This window comes from Serinus canaria, chromosome 6 (assembly GCF_022539315.1).
Source record: "Serinus canaria isolate serCan28SL12 chromosome 6, serCan2020, whole genome shotgun sequence".
Taxonomy (NCBI): domain Eukaryota; kingdom Metazoa; phylum Chordata; class Aves; order Passeriformes; family Fringillidae; genus Serinus; species Serinus canaria.
The window spans coordinates 8,708,033-8,728,408 of NC_066320.1; the positions used below are offsets into that span (position 1 = coordinate 8,708,033).

At 40.5% G+C, this 20,376-nt stretch overlaps 2 protein-coding genes across 8 annotated transcripts in view; both read left to right on the forward strand.

Annotated features, from left to right (window-relative positions):
• Positions 1-5,572, forward strand: part of LDB3 (LIM domain binding 3) — a 114,205-nt gene extending 108,633 nt beyond the window's left edge. For all 6 annotated transcript variants that reach the window (XM_050976398.1, XM_050976401.1, XM_050976404.1 and 3 more), the window contains one exon: positions 871-5,572. In XM_050976398.1, coding sequence (XP_050832355.1) covers positions 871-960 — 90 coding nt within the window. In that variant the 3' untranslated portion in view covers positions 961-5,572. The remainder of the gene's footprint in view (positions 1-870) is intronic.
• Positions 5,573-14,765: 9,193 nt separating this feature from the next.
• Positions 14,766-20,376, forward strand: part of BMPR1A (bone morphogenetic protein receptor type 1A) — a 73,676-nt gene continuing 68,065 nt past the window's right edge. For both annotated transcript variants that reach the window (XM_050975994.1, XM_050975992.1), the window contains exon 1: positions 14,766-14,894. The gene's annotated coding sequence lies outside the window, so the exon portion shown is untranslated. The remainder of the gene's footprint in view (positions 14,895-20,376) is intronic.

Genomic DNA, 20,376 nt, shown 5'->3' on the forward strand with positions numbered 1-20,376 from the left:
TAACACCATACTGAACAGTAGAACCATAATCTTACTTACAAAGCAGTGAAGTTTGTATTTCCATGCTGAATGCTTGTTGAAACTTGCAAAAAAGAAGTCTGTTTAGAGAGCCTGAATAGTAATTAGCATAGAATTTGGTCAAACTCATCAATCTGTGGTGTGCACATAGCTCTGGAGAGTGGCCATATTCCCACACTCTGCACACAAAGCAGAAAAATCCATATGATAAACAGTACTTTCATCTGGTTCTAATACCACTGAGCAGCTCTGCAACATATTATTCCTTAAGTAATAATATCTAGAATCTCTAATTAGCTAAAAATAGTATGTTGGCCACACCAAACTGACAGCGACAATTTCTAATGTTTGTTTCAGTCTAAAATTTAGGTAGACTAGTTGAAAATATAGAAATGTTTATAAATATCTGAAGCTAAAACAGCTTTGAAAAATTATTTTGTGAAAACTGAAGTCTTTCGGAAATTCTATCATAGAGAGGAACACTAAACAAGTTTCCTTCACAAGCTAACAGCTCTTAATCACTTATAAATATTGATTACTTATAGAGGCAACTTTCTCTGAATATTTCATGTTATTTTTTGCTTGTTCATTTGCCTTAGCTGCCCCAATTTCTGTAGAAATTATAGTTTTATTATGTGTTGTTAATAAGCAATTCTCACAGTGGGGGTCTTTTTAAGGACCTAACTTGATTTCTTTCAGTGGGTTAAATCAATAGCAAATCAATACATGACTCCTAAAGAGTCCAAAAGAAATGCATGGGCAGAAGAGCAATACATTTGAAACTGATAGTCACATCTTTCTCCCTTTTCTTTTTCCTTAATAATTCCTGAATGCATTTATTATTCATTCTAGGTATGCCATGTGAATTTGGAAGGTCAGCCATTCTACTCCAAGAAGGACAAGCCACTGTGCAAGAAGCACGCTCATGCCATCAATGTTTAGGAGAAGAGCTGGTAGTCACTAATGCTGGGGTGAAACAGATGACTAACTGGGCAATCATAAAGTTGATAACCATGGCTAGCACTTCTCTCGGTAAAAGCTAGACGTTGGTACTTCTCAAGTTTAACTTTATCCTCTTTCATAAATGCAGAACGTGCTTTTTGTGAAATTCATACAAAAAATTATTGAATGAGCAGTCAAAACCATGAACTAGTCCATTATTATAGCAACAGTTGGGGGAAATATTGAAATTAACTAAAAACCTTATTATAAAAAGTAATGTGCAAATATAGTTTCAAGTTAACTACCCACAGCAGCTTTACTGCTTAGACCACACACTGGTGTTTAAAAACAACTGGAAAAATACTTCTGTATTAAGTCATTTTCTTTCACAGCAAGAATGAGTAAGTGCCATATGTACAGTCATCTGTAGAACCAAAGGCCGTAGCTTTCAAAGGGGAATAAATAGATTAGGGCTTCGTCTAGGAAAAGTGAGTGCTGTTCCATTATCTTGTGGTGCTACCTCATAGCATCAAATATTTTAGATTCTTTCCAAATTACAAGTCTGCCTTGAATCCATATGTAGCTGGGAAGCCTAGGTGACAATCCATAACAGTTTGAAAATAAAATGGTTGGGTCAGCCTTGCTAGTGCACTTGGCTTCTATGTGCACAGTAGATAATTTGCTTTCAAATCGTAATGGAAAAGGACAACTGGCTTTCTCCAAATTGCTCTTACATTGAATGGAATAGAGCTGACTGGAAAGGCCAGCTTTTAATTCAAAACCAGTTTTCCTTTCCTCCTTTGGAAAAAAAAAATAGATATTCAATCTTGCTTTGGTTTCTAATTCCCACTGATATCAGAGGGAGGTAGGAACCTACATCTAGACCTTCACATTAGTGAACACAGAAGAAACACATCCATCTAGCACAGCTAGACTGTGGGAGACAGCTTGCAGAAATTCCCTCCCCTATCCCACAAAATTAGGAAAAAGGATTTTTTTTCCTGTAGTAAATGAATATGTATCAAAAATCCGTAAGGCTGCAGGCACACACTCCTTATTCCTTTCCTTACTTTAAATGCAGCACATGATGAATTGTAGCAGTATTTGCCATTGGAAAACAGTGGCTATGTGGCAATAATTAGGATAACCACACAGTCATCTTTTCTAAAAATCATAACAGTCATCTATCCTAATAGCTTGAGAACAACTTTCTAGTTGTTCAGACAGTTATTTATAAAACTCTTTTTTTCAAATAAGCAATACTTATAGTACTGATAATACTTTTGAATTTTTGAATATTAGTAACTTTTATATGGGAGACAGCAGTTCTGTCTGATGGAGTTAAGATGGAAAGTCTGATCACCATTCAAGCTTTGTTAACTCATTTAAGTAAGAATTATGATGTGTGTGTTGAGAGCTTGCAGTACTGACAGTTTTGAATTAGTACTTCTGAGGCTGAGGATGCTTTCTGTGGGCCACATGCTGGTGCCATCTGCACCTATTTTACCTTGTGTTCTGAGTAGCAAAAAATTACATAACATTGTCTGTCTTTTCCCTCCCATGAGTAATGACCATTTCATTTGTGTGTCTTTTAAGGGATGAGAAATTGTCCAAAGCTTGGGGGAGGAATAAATGAAATTTGGAGTTCTAAAATAAGACTTAGCTGCAGGCAGTCTGCATCTTGGACAAAAATAACAACATGAACTGCCTGTGGCAGTTTTGACATGTATGACCTGTATTTATTCAGTAGGTATCTTAGTTTTCACTGATCTTAGCAGTGATCTGATCTGAGTTGTTACAGGGTCAGATTTTTGTATGCATGAATTATTCTAAAACACTAGTACATTATATGCAAAGCCTTTTTTTGTTTGTTTGTTTGTTTGTTTGTTTGGGGTTTTTTTTCGGGTTTGTTTTTTTGTTTTTTTGTTTTTTTTTCCTGTAAGCAAGCAAATTCTCTGTTTTCAGTTGGTGCTGGGCTGGTGTGAATATGGTCCCATAGATTACAAAATCCAAAGATCTGGTTCATAATATTCTCCAGAGGAATAAATCGTAATTATGGAAGTTAAATATTTTTTCCACTCCTATTTGACTTCATTAAAAACATGTTCACAACAGTGAGAAAATTCTACATTTCCTTTTCATTTCTCAGTGCCATTCAAAAAATGCTTTTTATTTTTATCTATTATTTGAGAGAATTCACATCAGCATACTCTATACTGAGACTGCATTGAAGATATTCTTTAGGCAGATTTGTGTCAGTGTTGGCCACTGACTGAGACTAATCTCTGACTGCAACATCAGAATAGGGAGTCAGGCTCCATGGGAAAGGCTTGTGATGGATGCCTCAGGAGAATTTAATGAGGTCTTTCCCCTCTGATCTGCATGTGTTTATGTGTGTGTCTCATTCTCCCCTCCACCTTCTCCCTCAATGTCCCTATAAGCTTCCTCTCCACTGGCACCATGGAGGATAAATCATTTTAGGATCTGGCTGGAGATGTTGGGCTGCAGCTTAGGGAGTGCAGTCAGTGAAAAGGGGCTGGCAGGCAGCGTGGCTGGGGCTGCAGTTCCTCATGGCCCCTGGGTGGGCCAGCCCGGAGTTCCCAGCCTGGGGGGCTGCGGGAAATGGGGCTGCCGGTGCGAGCACGGGAGAGGACGCTGGGGTCGCAGAGGGAGCACCTGAGGCTGCCAGGATGCAGGGGCTCTGCAGGCCTCTGGCTGAGTGGGGAAAGATGGGGCACTGAGGAGATGGGGAGCCCTTCCTGAGGCTGGGGTTGGAGCAGGGAATAGCCAGGTGAGGGCAGTTCCACCACGCTGGCATGTCAGAGATTTGGGTGGGGCAGGGGAGGCTGGGTAGGGGGTAGCCAGGATCACTACAGTCAGAGAGAGGGCTTCAAGTAAGAAATTAGGGTACAAGTAGCTCCCAATAGCCCAGAGAGATGGTTTGGATGTGTACAGAGGGGTGAGTGAGGATCCAATCTGGTACATCTGAAGTCTGGACTGCAGGAAAGGGAATGCAGCGTATGTGAGCAGAGCTGAGCTGGCTTACAGGGTGGCAGCAGTGAAAGTGCAGCAGCACAGACTTCAGTGGGAGCTGTACTGGCTTGAGAGAGTCCTGAAAAATTCCCTGGGCAGAGAACCTGCACTGTAGCACATGCCCTGACTCCAGCTGGTGTCTGAGCAAGTGAGATTAAAGCTAGTTTACATATCACTATATGAGGTACAGCGATATCTCTGAATGAAGAACAGAGATACCCTGAGGATTATCATGTAATAAAATTTTCCTGTTATGACTTGTGCTGCTTCATTATGTGGTCCAAAAATAGGGAATCCACGTACCTGCCCTTGATATCTATATTAAGATATAATTTTTGCACATACCTGAACCAGAAATTTGTGAATAATAATGTAGCATTTTAACTTTCACAGGGGTAGAATACCACATAACTGCTGATACTCTTCTGCTACATCACCTTTGTGATATGGAGAGGGGAAAATGCATATATATATATATATATAAAAAATAATAATATATGTCTCTAAAATTCAAAATACAGCCTTTTAACTATCACGGAAAATAATGTTGTACAAAAATATGCAAGATAAATAATGTGTACTTGATTATGTCTTGTAAGAGATGCCTGAGATAAGTCCTAAGTTCTTCTGAATATTTCTCTTCATTCTAATTAATGTGAGGTTTTACCCAATAAAACAAAGATACTGTACCTCTGAATGATCAATTAGAAATATCGGTCTTTTGTCTAACTAAAAAGTGTTCAATAACTTTTCAGTCAAAGGATTCAAAAGCTTTTTTTAATGCTTTTCTCTCTTTTGATGTTCTTTTTGTAGAACAGGGCAAATTAAATGTTTCCAAATGAAGCTACTTTTATTACCTGCACAAAAAAAGCAGTCCTAGGACTTTTTTTCATTAGTTTTCACTATATTGGATTCACACATTATACAATTCTCAATTCTAAAACCAATTCAAAACAAGGAAAAACATTTTTCCATTGGTCCTTCAGTGGTCAGTACTTTGGGTGAAATTTTTTGCTGAAGATTACTTGTATTTATGTTTAATAATGTGAATGTCCACAGCACTGAACACATTCATTAGTGTCTAATGCTGGGCACACTAATGTTTTTTTTCAATACTCATCTCCTGGTAGTTGATATTAATTTGTTTAGTATTTATAAACATCAGAATTTGAAACTGAGTGATTTATTGTCTGCAGTGATCATATATTAGAAGTCTAGATTTTATAATATTTTGACATGTTGACTTGATGCCACAAGTGCCCTTGCTTTTAGATAGATATTTTTTCCTGAGTTCCTAGTTATTTCAGAACTGAATGTCTGGTGGTTTATGAGATGTGAGTAATTACCTTGCATGGATTATCTGTGCCAACATGAATAAAACAGTCTAGTAATAAAAGTAATGTGCAAAAACAGTTAAAGCTTTATGATTTAGGTATATTTATTAATATGCCATGTGAGCAGCTGACAACTTTCAGCCATGTACTATCATTAAGAAAGCATACACAAGCTTGTACTCTCTACTTCAGACCTGAAAATAAAAATTAAAACCATAAAACCAATTAAATGTTATTGTATATCAGTCTTGAATATTTTATTAAAAAAATAATGCTGTTTTAAACAAATATTAGTCTGCTTAAAAGATGCAGTCTGCTAACAGTACATGTTGTAACTCAGCAAGACCTGTATAGTCCCAGACCTTATTGTGTCAACAAATACTGTTTATAGTAACTTTGTAAGGAGTGGGTAAATTCTCTCTTCAGTTACATCCATGCATCTGCAAACAAAGTTTTACTGCATAAGTTCAGGTAGGTGTTTTACTGTTTCTTAGCAAAAGTTACCTAAAATGCACAAAGTGTTTTGAACACCCTCATTGAGCTCTAGTGCCAAGAAATATGTACAAATGAAAGGATGACTTCATATAACAATGTGCTTTACAAAAACAGCCATTTTGTGCATTCCTGTTGCACAGCCCTCAGAAATGCAGGCATTTCAGAGATACAACTAAGTATATTAAACATAATTAAGAAGTTAGATGATAAATGAACAGACTTGGATTTAGATGCCAAGTACAGCATCAGGAATCACGACTTCATGCATTTTTGATTTTATTTCCCAACCCCAATTTCTGTTTACAATGTCCATAAGAAATGCAATTGAAAAGAATGTCCAGAAGGTATGCAGTATTTTGTCAGATCAAAATTGCTCTTTTTCAGTTTGTCTGTTCTGACCTTTAACCTCTGCACAAGACAGTGCTTCCTAAACTGTGCACTGTGATCCCTGGAGAGTTCAGTTGTTGGAATTGGAAGCAATAGAGGCATAAGCAGAGCACCATGCTAGCTGACAGGGTGGAAAAGGGGAACAGAGCAAAGTTCATCAGGAAAGGACATGGTGCAAAATATGTGACAAATGTTGCATTAAGGGATTCTTAAGAGACATTCTTAAAGAGACATTATTGCTCCAAAGAAAATGGAGATTTCAAAAGTATAGGCTTTGGCATTGTTTCCCCCTCCCACCCCAATCATGCATCTTGAATTCAAACAGTTTCTGTTGATTAAGAAAGGAAGGAATGTGTGAATAAGATTGCTGAAACCATTATTGAATACACAATGAAATGCTTTGTTCTCCCAGGCAAATCAGAGTTATGGATGAGATTCAGACTATATTCAGGCATAAATTCTGTGCTGTGAGCCTATGAAATATGCCCTTGGATAGCTGTTAAAATACATTTGTTCCCCCTCTTAGGAAGATTACATCAAAAGAAAACAGTAACAAACATGTGTTGTACTAATAAGGACTGTCAGGCTGAGTCACAAGAATTTTCTCTGTAATAAAGAAGGAACTTTTTTTAACAAAGCTAAAGTTTTGAATAAAACATTTTTCTTTTAAAAGTTTCCAGATTATAACTGTTAAGAAGGAATAAATAGGCATGCATAAAGTATCATTAATAAATCTGTCTCTAATACAAAAGTATTTTCTAATCTTACTACTTTAGAAATTGGATTATTTTCATTTATGACAAAGATGTTATGGAAATTCTTCTGATTCTACTCAGTTTTACTGTGCTTAGTGTTACTGAAAGAGTTGAGACTTATTTTTCTTTTAATTAGAAGATATAGAATATAAAAATACAACCTTGAATTGAGTGAAGGTGATTCTTCCAGTGCTTGTGGAATGAATGCTGCTTGCTCACTAAAGCTAGAAAACTTGCCGTTCTAGATTGTTTTATTCTCATGGTGCATTAAAGAGGATTTTTGGATTTTTAAGAGGTTTAATAAATATCTATAGCCTTAATTAAAGATCTCATTTCAAAACAAAAGAATGATTTACAGTGTTTAAATTATTTTAAGATTTAATCATATGTAGACAAGAAAATAATGCTGGGATCGAGGTTTAGTTTCATTTAAAGAAATCTTCATGTTGACTAATGCAGGCATTCCTATATGCATATATGGGACATATATGTGGATTAAAACACTCAGAATTGAGATTCTGGTTTCCTTTATGTGGATGCGTTTCATACCTGCACTATTTGAGCCTAAATTGTTGTCATCTAGTCCATTTACTATATATAGCTTAAGATTAATGCACGAATCTGAATGTGCCTTGAGACCTGGGTTTTGTCATCTGTTAGGCATTTTTGCTTTATGAAGTAACAACTCCACAATTTTGATACCATAGGAGATGTGGGAGCAGAAAAAAAGGGCGCACTTTCCAAAAATCTAAATTCATATAAAAAATATGATTTCAGGAATAAAATTTTTATTTGTGCATTATAAACAAAGACCAGGTATTATTTTCGCAACAAAATATTCTTCAGCTGTCCCCTGCATGTTCCTTGACAGATTTTCTTCCTGCAAATTTTTCCCTGTACTGATTCCAAGGATATTGTCAATTTCCCTGTGATTAATGCACATGCAAAAGCCTGAACAGGAACAGAGTTCCTGTTCCTTTCACAGGCCTGTAAGCTGTGGGGTAAAAGGTGACAGAGTGGGCTCTGCTGCTCATGTGAGTGCATTCAGCCCACTGCATCCTGCAAATACCAGACTTCCTGAGATTTATTGTGGATGCACAACATAGATGACACTAATTGAAAGTTTCTGCTTTATTGCATGTACACTACACGGCATCTACTTCTAGCCAAAAAGTCCTTGCAAGAAATCCAAAGTGCGACCCAGAGATTCTGATTCTAGCTGTGGCCTCAGATACAGCATACCTGAATCTGAACTGTGTGGGTATAAAATAATAGCAGAGCACAGTTTGCCTTTGAGATTGTATTCCCAGTGCCAGCTGCTGCAGCAAAAGGACAACGGGGCTGGTTTGTGGATGGTGATTTTCTTCCATTTTAATTATGTAAAGCAGTTTCTGCAATGGGAGTTTTCTGAGTTGCTATTCTCCTGTTTCTGCATCATGACACCAGTCTGCATTCAAACTTGCAAAGGTTTCAGCTCATTTGGGAAAATTTACTTATTCTCACATTGAAGGACTCCATGTTTTCCACATGTAACTTATTCAGCTTTGTGTTAGACATCCTAGAATGGATTGGAAACAGTCTGGTGGTGAAAGGTGACGGACTGTCAGACTTCTAGGACAGGAGACACAACCTGAGAAATTAAATTCTCAGAGACAAATACAGAACACGTTATCCACCTTTTGTAGACTTACATGGCTGGTGGTTGTTGGAGACTTCATTGACTTCCTAAGGAGTCACAGAAGCTGCTCTCTGTTTAGAAGTTGTCTAAAAAGAAAGAGTCAGTGTTATTAAAAAGTAGATATTAAAGCTTGGGGGTAGTGTATTTCCTCAGGGTCCAAATTTGCCTATTTAGTACAACCTCAAACAGTTCTTGCTCCTATGCAATTCTCAAAAAAAAAAAAAAAAAAAAAAAAAAAATGCATAACAGAGGGTTGTTGCTACTCCTCCCTAACTCTGGGTAACAACCCTCATTCCCCTCCAGCTTAGGAATATTCACTGGCACAGAAATTAATCTCTGTGTGCCAGCTTCAGAGAACCTGGCCACAAATACTTCAGTTGAGATGATTTTGTTCATTTCTTTAAAAGACAGTGAGAAAAGATTGTGCTTTCTCTGATCCAATAACTTAAAAAATATTAATGGAACAATCTTTAAGTCAAAAGATAATTAAATAAATGTTTATTTTAGACAATTATCAAATGCAACTAATTAAAAGTGAACAATTACTATCAAAGAGGGCATATGCAAAAGTAGTAAAATGAGATAAAAATGTAGGAGAGTTAAAATCCAAAGAAATGTAGCTTTTAGCCATCCAATCTATTCTGTGCAGGGTAATTCATTGAGAGTGAATTAATGGTGCACCATTCAGTAATAGGCCTTGGTAAGGAAATAGGAGCAGTGTATCAGGATATCCTTTTTCCGCCCCAGAGTACCAATACTTTCAATTTTATATACAACGGAAGTAATTAATTGTAACACAAAGAAGCACAGCTGTGTTTCCTGATGGTCACACATGCAATAGCTGCTATTGTTTAGCATTCTGAGTATGTACAATGGAAACTGTTCGACTGCTTGGAATGCTTTATATTCTCAGGGATTTAATTTCCATTAGTAGCTTTTAAATCCATGGTGGATTTTTAATATGCTATTATCTGAGATCCAATCCTGCATCCCTAATCAGGTAATTTTCTGCTGATGCCAGTGAGAGTTCAAACTGTATTAGGTGTGGCTGCCAAATGAGGAGATTTGCAGACACAGGCCAATTTCTCATTGGAAGCAAAGGGAGTTATAGACTATTTTTTGGGATTTGCTTTTAGCTGTATGAGTTTAACTTGTTCAACTTCCAGTTAATATTCAAGTACCTTACAGACTAAGAGAGAAAAGCTTCATTGCTATGCCTTTAACTTCATTATATATTTTCAGACATTTTAGCTGAAATACAAGGATATGCTTTTATTATTTTGTTGTCCCATATTGGTTTTACTATAATATGAAAAAAGAAGTGAATGAGACTATTTTGCTGCATTTGCTCTTATTTAACAGCAATTTATTCATGTTTAAAGATATGTTTAGACTGAGAAAAAATGAGGAAGTGATGAAATTATTTCATTCATTTCTTTTGTACAGGATCAGATCTGTTTCATTTTAACAAGCTTGGAAGAACAGAGCATTTTCAGTCTCATAAATGTCCATCTTTGTAAATCTCTACAGTACCCACTCCTACAGCTGCCAGAAACACATCCACTTAAATCCATGGCTCCTGGTTAAAAAGCTGTTATACACAGCAAGACAGAAATTTTCTGTATTGATAAGAATTTGCCTTGTGTAACAGCAGGTTTTAAAAACATTTCCGCTTTCAGCAGTGCTCCAGTTTCAGAACAAAGCCTGAGCATCAGGCTTAACAGAGGAACTGTTAATACAGTGTGGGTTTGGATCTAGGGAATATTCCAACTTGTAAAAGAAACAAATACCTCTTGTAACAAAAGGTGGAGGTACACAAACATTCAGCTTCTGAGTATAATTCAAACTTCTTTGTAGATCATTTGGCACCACTGACTGATAATTCAGAACATAAATTTTAAAACCAGCACTACTTAATCAAAATACTTAATCTTCTCTGAGCAACTGAAGACTTTTGGGATTTTATGTGCATGCATCTAGGGTAAAACATATTACTAATTCTCCAAACGAACTCATGGGAGCGAGGCACCGTGGTGAAACCTCTGCTGAGCCTACAAATATTTTCTTTTTCTGTGATAAGACGTTTAATGCTCTGGCTTTAAGAAAAACAAAGTAATTTGTATTTAAAAGGAGAGTTATCTCAGGGTTTATTACAACCTGGTGAGAAGACTGCAACAAGGGTTTCATAAATGTGAATCCATAAAACCAAAATCATACAGCTCAACTAGGCACAGGAAGAAGAAACAGAAGAAGCCGCAGGAAGTTTGGTTCTTGGCTGGGAAGATGTGTCCCAGAGCAAAGTGCTCCCATTAGTGCAGCCCTTTGCTGCAGCAGGGGCATCAGTTCCCCACAGCACAGGTCAGTGAGGAATCAGCTCCCACCCTGCAGCTTGCTGGGGACAGGTACAGCCTTTGTGTCCTCCTTCTTCCACGGCCACCTGCACAGGGCTGAGGAAGAATCCCCTGTAGAAGCCAAGTAACCCCAAAACACACCAAGTGCTTGCGTTGTGGGAACACTCTTGTTTCCTTGTGCCTATGCTCTGCACACTGAGCTGTTATTCCTTGCATTAGTGCCACAGTGTTCTCCAGTGCTGCCCTGGACTCAGTTCCACACCAGACTGGTTGGACATGGCTTGCCTCTTTACTACCAGTGATCCACTTGCAAAACTTTTCAAAACATACATTTTTTCACAGATTTGATTCTGCCTTATTGAATATTTTTGCTTACATTTAAAAAACTTAATAAAATCCATTACTTTTGTAAGTAACAAACAGCTGAATAAATTTATAATCAAAAGAGTATGCTTTCAAGTAAAATAGTTCTGAAAGAGAGACAAAGCCAAATTCATGTCATATTAAGTGAAATAATTGTGTCCCTGGCTGAAGGGCAATATTCTTTTAATATGTAACATGGAATATTTATTTTTGTAGCAGTAACGGAGAAATACTCATCTAATTGCAAACAGTTCTCAAAAATATATTTGGACCACAGATTTAAGACATCTGAATTCCAGAGACTGAAGGGAAGAAGGATCTACAAAGATCAAGTCCTATCACATGGCTGAACTTCTCCCTATATATACCTCTTTGTTCTTTTGATATTCAAGTTTGTAGTTCCCTAGTGATTCCAAGAACTAATAAGAAATTCCTGGAGAGGAAATAACAATGAAAGCAGCTGGAAGACAATCCTTTTCTTCTTCTTTTTTTTTTTTTTTTGAATACAGCTCTCTTCATCATGACAGTCAGTTTTGAACTGCTTCTTTTATATCTCATGTTAGACTTCCACATCTCATCTTGGCCAAATGTTAAATAAACTTATGTTTATTTTCAGATTTTCAGACTTCAGTGTTTTTTGAGTGTGGCTCAATTAACAAAATAAATACTTTGTGTTACTGAACCGGGTGTGTCTGAGTTTTTGCAGATTCTTAAAATCCTCACCATGTAAGATTGCTGCTGCTAAGTAGCTTGCTGGAACCCTGTGTCTTTCTGAGAGCCCATCATCTAAAGTGTTTACTTTCTGGTTTAAAATATCTCTCTACCTATCCTAGTAGAGATATTTGAAACCTAAGTACTGCACTGTTTTGAAAGGCATCAGTATTTTTTATGTGATGTTTAATCAGACATCTATCACAATCTAAATACTTTCTAAGGTCATCATGATTCATCATTTTAGATTAAGATGCAGTTTGGTCTCCTGCAGTCCTAATATCATTATAATGTAGTTTATTTTTGCCAACTTTATTTTGTGATTAAGACAAGGGGCTAATAGCACTCAGTAACGTAGAAATGGGCATTACTTGCCATAGCAATAAAACTTCACCCTCAGCAACACTGTTCCTGACCTGACAGGGACTTGTGTATCTTCAATGCCCAAGTGCCTTGAAGAGTACTGGCTGAGAGAGCAATTTCTGCAATGTCCAAATTTACACACCAGGAAGTGGATGAAAAGAGTTGATCCATTTCACCAAAAGGGTTAAAACCATTTCAAGGCTAGTGGCTGTTGCTGAATCCATGCATCCTGGATTAGAATCAATATCAAACATCTGACAAGCACTGGACTGTATTAGCACACGATTACTGAAGGGATGCTAGCACTAACAGCTTTGGATCTGCTTGGGAGCACACACACGCATGTTGCATTCTTCTTCCATATTGAGTGTCTCTTCTGCTGCTATAATTTCATAGTACACAGAGTGGAAGAACAGCAGACTCATATTTTCCTTTGAAATTATAAACATAAGCATAGGAGTTCTGTATTGCTTGGCACGGAGGCTGTGATTTTGTCTTTCTTGCAGGCTGGCTTTGTTTTGGACACTGACTGATTTTTCTGGATGATGTTGATCGGAAAAAATTTTCTAAAAGTCTAGTAAGACAAGACCTGCATTTTCAAATGCCTATCACCACAGTATCTGGCCACATAAAATTATTAGGTGTGCCTTTACCTGCCTACATTTTAAAGGAGTCTGTGAAGGAGATAGGTTTGAAGTTATATTTCCTCTTCCGTTTTGCTTTGCAGGATAATACAGGAGTGAAGCGCTCATCTAACAATCTGTAGGTAGAATGCATGTGAGCCAGAATGCAAAGCCACTGCTCTCATCTTACATTCAGAGGTGTCAGCTCTGGAGTACACAACATTTACACATCTTATCTGATATTAGCATGCAAAAATGGAGCTATACTGTGGAGAGGTCAACAAAATAAGCAAGTCCACGTTTCCCACAATATATGCACATGTGGCTATTTGGCACCAATAAGCCAGATTGCTTCCCAGCTGGTTATTCTCTGCATCCACTTTATCTGGGCAGCCATCTCCACACCAGCAATTACTGGTGTGTCCTGAAGGCCTAAAGAGTGTTTTGGTGTGCAGTAAAGGGAAACTGAATAGGTCTGTACGATCCACGTGATCTTCATTTCCCCTATTACTGGCTTTGTGTGCAAAGTCCTTGGTGCAGAGTAACCAAGTGACAGGACAGGTGAAAAGCAAGAGGACATCAGCAGCACAACTGCTGTCACACTCTCGAGTGAAGGATTAAAAACAGCAGCCCAGGTGGGAGCTGTGCCGCCTGCCCAGCAGATAACACTGTCACTGGAGCTCCTTCTGCACTGCTGCTGGGAGACCTCACTTGAAGGCAGACAGACAAATTATTACTTTTCCAATTTGTCCTAATGATAAGGAGCTTTGAAACACAATGCAAATCATGCCCTTCAGCATCCTTATCAGCAAGCAGAGCAGCTCATTGCATAAGTTATAAGGTATTCCGATCTAAGTAACTGGGCATATTTATTTAGATACCGGAAATGGAAAAAGCAAACAATGCTGTCCTTTGCAATGGAACTCTATCCCTCCTGCGGCACTGCAACGTCAGCCTTCTCAGAACTATTCTTCCACGAAACCAAAAGGCCCATGCGAGTCCCTCATTTTCCCCTACGCCGCTGCCACCACTGGCTGCCCGCTGCCCACCCCAGCCCACAGGCAGCCCCGCTGAGCTCCCATCAGAGGTGCTGCGGTGATCCTGCACCCCACGGCCTCCGTGAATCCTGGCGGCTCGGCCGCTCTCCGCGGCACCGACCCCACCAGCATCTGCATGGAGCCTTCCGGCCCTGCTGCCAAATCCAGCCCCAGCTGCTTTTCTCGTGTCTCGACCCTCTTCAAGACCAGCAGTGCTTCCATGACACCGGTTTGGCAACTTTTCCCCTCGCACCTTCCCGCCCTTTCCTACAGGAGCTTCTTCACGGGGAAAACGCTGCTGGGCCAGCGAGGCAGGATAACACCGGGGCCCGGGCGCCCAGCGACGAGCTGGCCCAGGCTGCGGCCCGCGCTCCTGCCCGCGGAGGGGCTCCTCGGGAGGAAAAGCAGGCCTGGCTGGTTCCTCCCGGCCAACTTTTCTTACCGGGGAGCCCCGCCAGCCCTCCCGCCCACGGCACGTGCTGACGGACGGGCGGGGGCGGCGGGCGCGCTCCCGCCTCCCAGCGGGCCCCCGCCGCGCGCGCGCCCGGCTGCAGTGATTGGAATCCGGCTCGTTCCCGCCCCGCCCCGCAGGGACGCGCCGGGAGCGCCTGCCGGGACACGGAGCCTGCGCCGAGCCCGCGCCGCGCCGTCCCGCCCTCCCCCGCCCGACACGCACCCGCCTTCGCCCCCGTCTCAGCGGAGCCGTCGGGGCCCCGGGAACGGCCCGCGGAGCGCGGCGGGGAGCGGGCCCCCTCCCCCTTCGCCTGCCGTCCCCGCGCGGAGGATGAGGAGCCCCGACCGCCGGTGAGTGAGGGACGCGCCGCGGAGGCCTCGGCCGGGCGGGGAGAGCCGGGGCGCCCCGGGCAGCGCCGCGCCTGCACCGCTCCCTCTGCGGCCGGGGGTACGCGGGGCGCTCCCTCCGCGGCGATGCCCCTTCCCCGCCGTTGGGCGGCCCGGCCTGGGCGGTGCCCGGCGGGGTCTGCGCCGGCCCCGGGCAACGCCGTCGAAGGTGGACTCCGCCGCGGCCGGCGGCGGCCCTCCCGCCCCGGCCTGGCTGCTCGGGGCCCCGTGAGCGCCCCCGGCCCGGCAGCCCTGCCCCGCCGCGGCGCTGGGGGCGCTGCCCGCCGCCGGGCCGGGCCGGCCGGGTGGGCGCCGCGGGGGCTGCGCGGGCCCCGCGGGTCCCTGCGTGGGCAGGGCCGGCGCGGCGCTCGCCGGCCGTGCGCTCCCTCCCTCCTGCCCTCCCTTCCCGGTGTTGTAATGCCGGGCCCAGTGCCGAGCGGCCCCAGCCTCAGCGAGCGACAGCGCCCGTCGTCGTGGGAAGGGTACGAGGAATAAGGTGTTTCGCCTTCCTTTTGTGCGAGCCTTGAACAAAGCTGGACGCCGGCTTTCCAAATCGGCGTTTGCCATTCAGCGACGTCAAACAAAAAAAGTCTGAACAAATAATAACCCCAAGTAATCGCCCGTACCTTAGTAGCGAAAGATTGTGCTGTTGAGGACCGATTATGTACGTGGTTTCCATAACTGATTACAAAATTTGTTGAACAGTGTTCAAAAGCACAAATGGCTTTTTACCACCTTTCAATCAACCACACTCTGATGTTGTTTTGGTAAAATTAAGAGTGAATTCAGCAGCAGGGAATGGTAGTAAGCTGTGGTATTTCCTTTCAGCAGTTGCCTGTTACTTTGTGTCAAGTTGTATGACGATTTTTCCCAGTGTAAATTGATTGCCCTCGAATTTACATATTTTGTTCTCTGCTTAGAAGTAATTATCTTTGAGTTCTTTTATCAAGTTAGCATGCTAGGGATTGTTCAGGCCTGTTACCTGCTTTTGTAGATAAGGAAGACTCTCCCAAATTGAAATGTTTGTTTGATTTTTAGTAGAACCTAATCCTTGAATTAAAAAATTAACATAAGAGCAATAAAAGTCAGATAATCTACCCAGTCCGCAGTTAGAAATGCTCCATGTTGTGGCATTTGTAGCAGCCCAGATAAAACTCTTGCTGACAATGTATTTGTCTTTTGGTCTCTTTTGTAGCTTTTTCTTAGGTTATTCACCACATTTTCTCTGGGGTGTTTGCGGGGGCTGTGTGTTTTATATGTATCTATGTAGACAGGTACAACCTGGTAGGCTTTGAGATGTGGTTTGAAATGTTATGAAGGGTCTTCTCATGCACCTGCAAGATTCAGCTGCCAGTCCTTAGTATGTCCTGCTGGCTGATCTCTTCCAGCAGCAGAGAGTATATGTTGCTGGATCTGAATTATTTTCTTCCCTTAATTGTGAAGTAATTTAGTTTTGAAAGGGACCTCTGGATGTTATCTGTTTGAGCCTTTGTTCAAGTTAAAGCAGAAAGTTCTTGTTAAACTGCAAGCCTGAAATAGCTTGTTACTTGGAATTCCCTGATTAAAAGACATGTTTACTAAAACAGTTTGTAGCTAGAGCATAGACTTTCTTAAAGCCAGTGTGTGGGACCCCAAATCCTAATGTCTTGGACACTGCTCTGCAAGATCCTCACTGTGAAAATTGTTACGCATATTAAAAATACTGAATATGGTGGAGTGTATAAATGATATGTGAGCTTTTTCTGGATACCAGGTCTGACATACAGAGCCGCAGTAGCTTCTTTGGTAAATTGCTGGAAAACAAAGATGAATGAAAGAGATCAAATCAATGTGTCAGAGAATCTTACCAATGTTTGTCCTTGCTTATTTCACGCATCAGTTGGAGATTTGTCCTATCTGGATACCTGGGAAAGTATTTCTTGGTTCCTCAGTAAAGAGAGGGCATATTTTCAGTGCCTGGGATTTCTGTAATCTGTAAAAAAATGACAGAAGGAACTCAGCAGTTTAAAAGTATATCTCATCAGAGTCATATGTGGGTACAGATGGAGCAATTGAAGTCTTGTTTCCTTGGCTAGTGTTCCCAAAATGCGGGACTTGGAGGCAGGCACGGAGTGTGCCTGACAAGAAGTTTTTCCTTTCACTGCTGCTTTAGTGGTTCCACTTTTTCCTTTCTTGGACAAGATCTGCAGAACCCTCTGCAGCTGTCCCACCACAGCCATGCTGATGGTCCCCAGTTGCAGTGGTCTCTTTTGTGCCTTTTGGATGGTCGGTGCTTTAAGGGGAAACATCATTTATTTCTGCCTTGTTTTCTTGCAATCTGTTAAAGGTTGCTGTGAAAGCTGTTGAGGGTTCACTGCTCTCTGGCAGCAAGTACTTACTCTTTAAAATGTTTAAAACTGACAATGAATATAAAATTTGACCTTCTGCATTGTGTCCTGTAAGAATAACAAGGAGACCACACTAGGTGATATTTGGAACTGGGTAAAAGTTTGAAACAGTCACCTCCTTTTTCTTATGTACAGAAAACATCATTTTAGCAATCTCGGTGCTCTTATTGAGAAGATCTATGGAATAACTATTCTACGAAGGATTTTAGTCCAGAAACATCTGTGTAGTACATTGTATTTGGAGTATGTAAATCCCAAGAGCTTTAGCTTGATAAAACACACAGTTAGCCAACCACTGACCAGGAAATCAGGGACAAGCTGCCAACTTGCCATGATGGACTTTGTTGAGAACTGGCTTTCCAGTTCTCAACAAAGTCCATCATGGCAAGTTGGCAGCTTGCTGGGTTTATTTATAGAGCATATTAGGTGTATTTCATGTTCATTTCCCTCCAAAGGAAAACAAAGCAATTATGCTACTAGTTTCCAATATATATTTTGAAATTCACTGTAGCAGGTTGGACACTGAAGCATTTTAGGATGACATATATTTGATATATTGAGAAGACCAAGAACTACATTCTTCTTGTAGTAGTGCAAAACCCTTGCATGGGTTTCTGGTTATGACCCCATTGTTTCAGCTGTACACAAATAGTGTGAGAAATATAGTCACTCTGTTTCAGATTTACAATCCAGAGAGGTTTTTTCTTGCCATTTTTCTAAAGGTTGTCTTGTAGTTGCCATCCCATTTCATTTGAATTCTGGGTGTTACGGTTAGGTTTAGTACTGTTTAATGACAGTCTGGTTAGCAAAATTCAAAACAAGAGTTAGGGTAGGGAAATAAACTCTGGTTCATGATAGTGATAATATTCATAGGCTGTATAAGCAGGAGGAAAGGAAAAGCCACAGCAAAGCCTTATTGAAGGTCAGGTGTGTCACCAGTGTGACACCTGTAGTTACAGTGAAGGTGATTGCCCTAATGGAGCTGTCCTTGCCATCACCAAGCTGTCACCAGTGACTTCATGGGGGAGGGGGAAGTGCTCTGAGTATCATGAAGGCGTGAACTTTGAATGTTTTAAAATATTTTGATTAGACAAAAAACTGTGTAGTAACAATTCACAGAATGTGTACCTGCAACATGAAGCCTAGTGCTCTTATGCTCATTTTTTCCTCAAAATAGGATTCCCCAAAATACAAAGAAAAATGTAGTGCATTTTAATGTATTTCGAGTGTCATGAGTTGCTTTGCATTAAAAGGGGAAAAAAATCAGTATTATTAACTCAGCTCTGCAGTATTGCAGCTTAATTTGCATCATGTAACAGCAGCAATGCTTGTTACAAAACTTTGATATCACATAAATTTTTGCAGAGTGGTTTCAGCCAACTTTATTAGATTAAAATGTGGAAGCAACTAGCACTTCTTAGTGTCTATATTCCCTGAGTTCGCCATCTTAAGGAGAAAATTGTCAGTACTGCCATGCTTTGGTTGATAAATACAAGCAGATGTAGCCAGGGATAAGTTAGAGAAAAATCAAAGTCTCTCAAGATACATACCAGGAAATAGATCTGGTTTGTGGAAGCGATTTCCTTTTCACTGCTGCAGCTGTTGAAATGATTTAAATTTGCCTTTCTTTTATTGTTATTTTAAAAAAATTCCATCTAGAACCATTTGTACGTCTTTGTACTTCCTCTGTGAGAGCCTGATCCCAGATTTGACTGGAAATCAGTGGACAGAGCTCAAATGACTTTGGAGGACTGAAGTCATCAGAGATTTCACTTATGCAGAGAATCGATACTCTGCTCATGAGATTTGTGCAAATGAGCACACTGTGTGCTCAGAGTCAGAACATTAGGGATATGAAAGGGGTAAATAAGCTCAGGTAACATTTTCTAAATTAATCATTCTTTTTCCTATCCTGTGTTCAGTTGGAAAAACAGTGCAGTGGTCAGGCAGAGGAACTGTTCCATGTGTTTTTGCAGGGGTATAGAGGGCTTGAAAAGGAAGCTTAAACAGAAAGGTCAGGAGGAATTGTTCAGCAGGAATAATGGAATATATGAAATACTGAGAATATGAAAAATGTATCATCTACTTGTCCCTTTATATTTGGGAATGAAAGTACTTTGGCAGTAGCATGAGAAAAAGAGGGATTTATCAGAAGAAAACATTGAACCTCAGTGACTGGAAATGTGAGTGAGGAGACCACAAAGCTAGGTAAAATGTGCTCTTCCTGACTGCATGTCCTTCTTTGGTGAAGAGAAAATTATCTTTACCAGAATGCTTAGAGAAGATTTTAGAAACCCTCCTGTTTCCCTCTCAGTGTTATGCAGGCCTTGCAGTTGTCAGGTTTGGACAACTGAGAGTTAATTACCACACAGGACTGGGACAGGGCACAGGGATGAGCTGCCAGCTAATGAGGTGCGGCCATTCTTCTCACTCCCTGTTTTGGCGCACTGAATCTGTCTTCTGTTCAGGTTATTGAAGGGATTTTAGCAGTAATGAAAAATTCAGTAGTGGTACCAAGTATTAAGCAGAAATGTCCCTGATGATAGAAGATACGGGAAGTTTCACCTTAAAGATTTTTTTTTTAAACTTGGCTTGAATGTCTCCTCTCAGAGCAAATGATAAATCCCACCAAATAAAAATGTGGAGTTTTGTTTTAAAGTATATATGTATTTTTATAATTTCATCTTCCATATTTACCAGTTTGCAATAATTTTCCTTTTCTTCTTTGTGAAAACATTCTATAGAAAGTTTCCTGTAGATTATTCTGATGTGTATGCCATTTGTTAGGATTGAAGACTGTGCCCTTCCCCACCCAGGCAAATTATTATTCTGAGCCTAAAATTAAATGGAAAATTGGATAGGTTTTATGGCCAATCTGTCACATTTGAATCAGTGGTTCTACTAGGGATAATTCATCTTTAAAACTTGTAGTGTGGACTGAAGTTTAGGACAGACAATATTCTATGGCCTAGTCCTCTGCTTGACTTAGATTAATAGAAATTTTTCTAAACAATACTGTCTCAGTATATATTTTAACAAATATTTTACTAGTCTTGCAA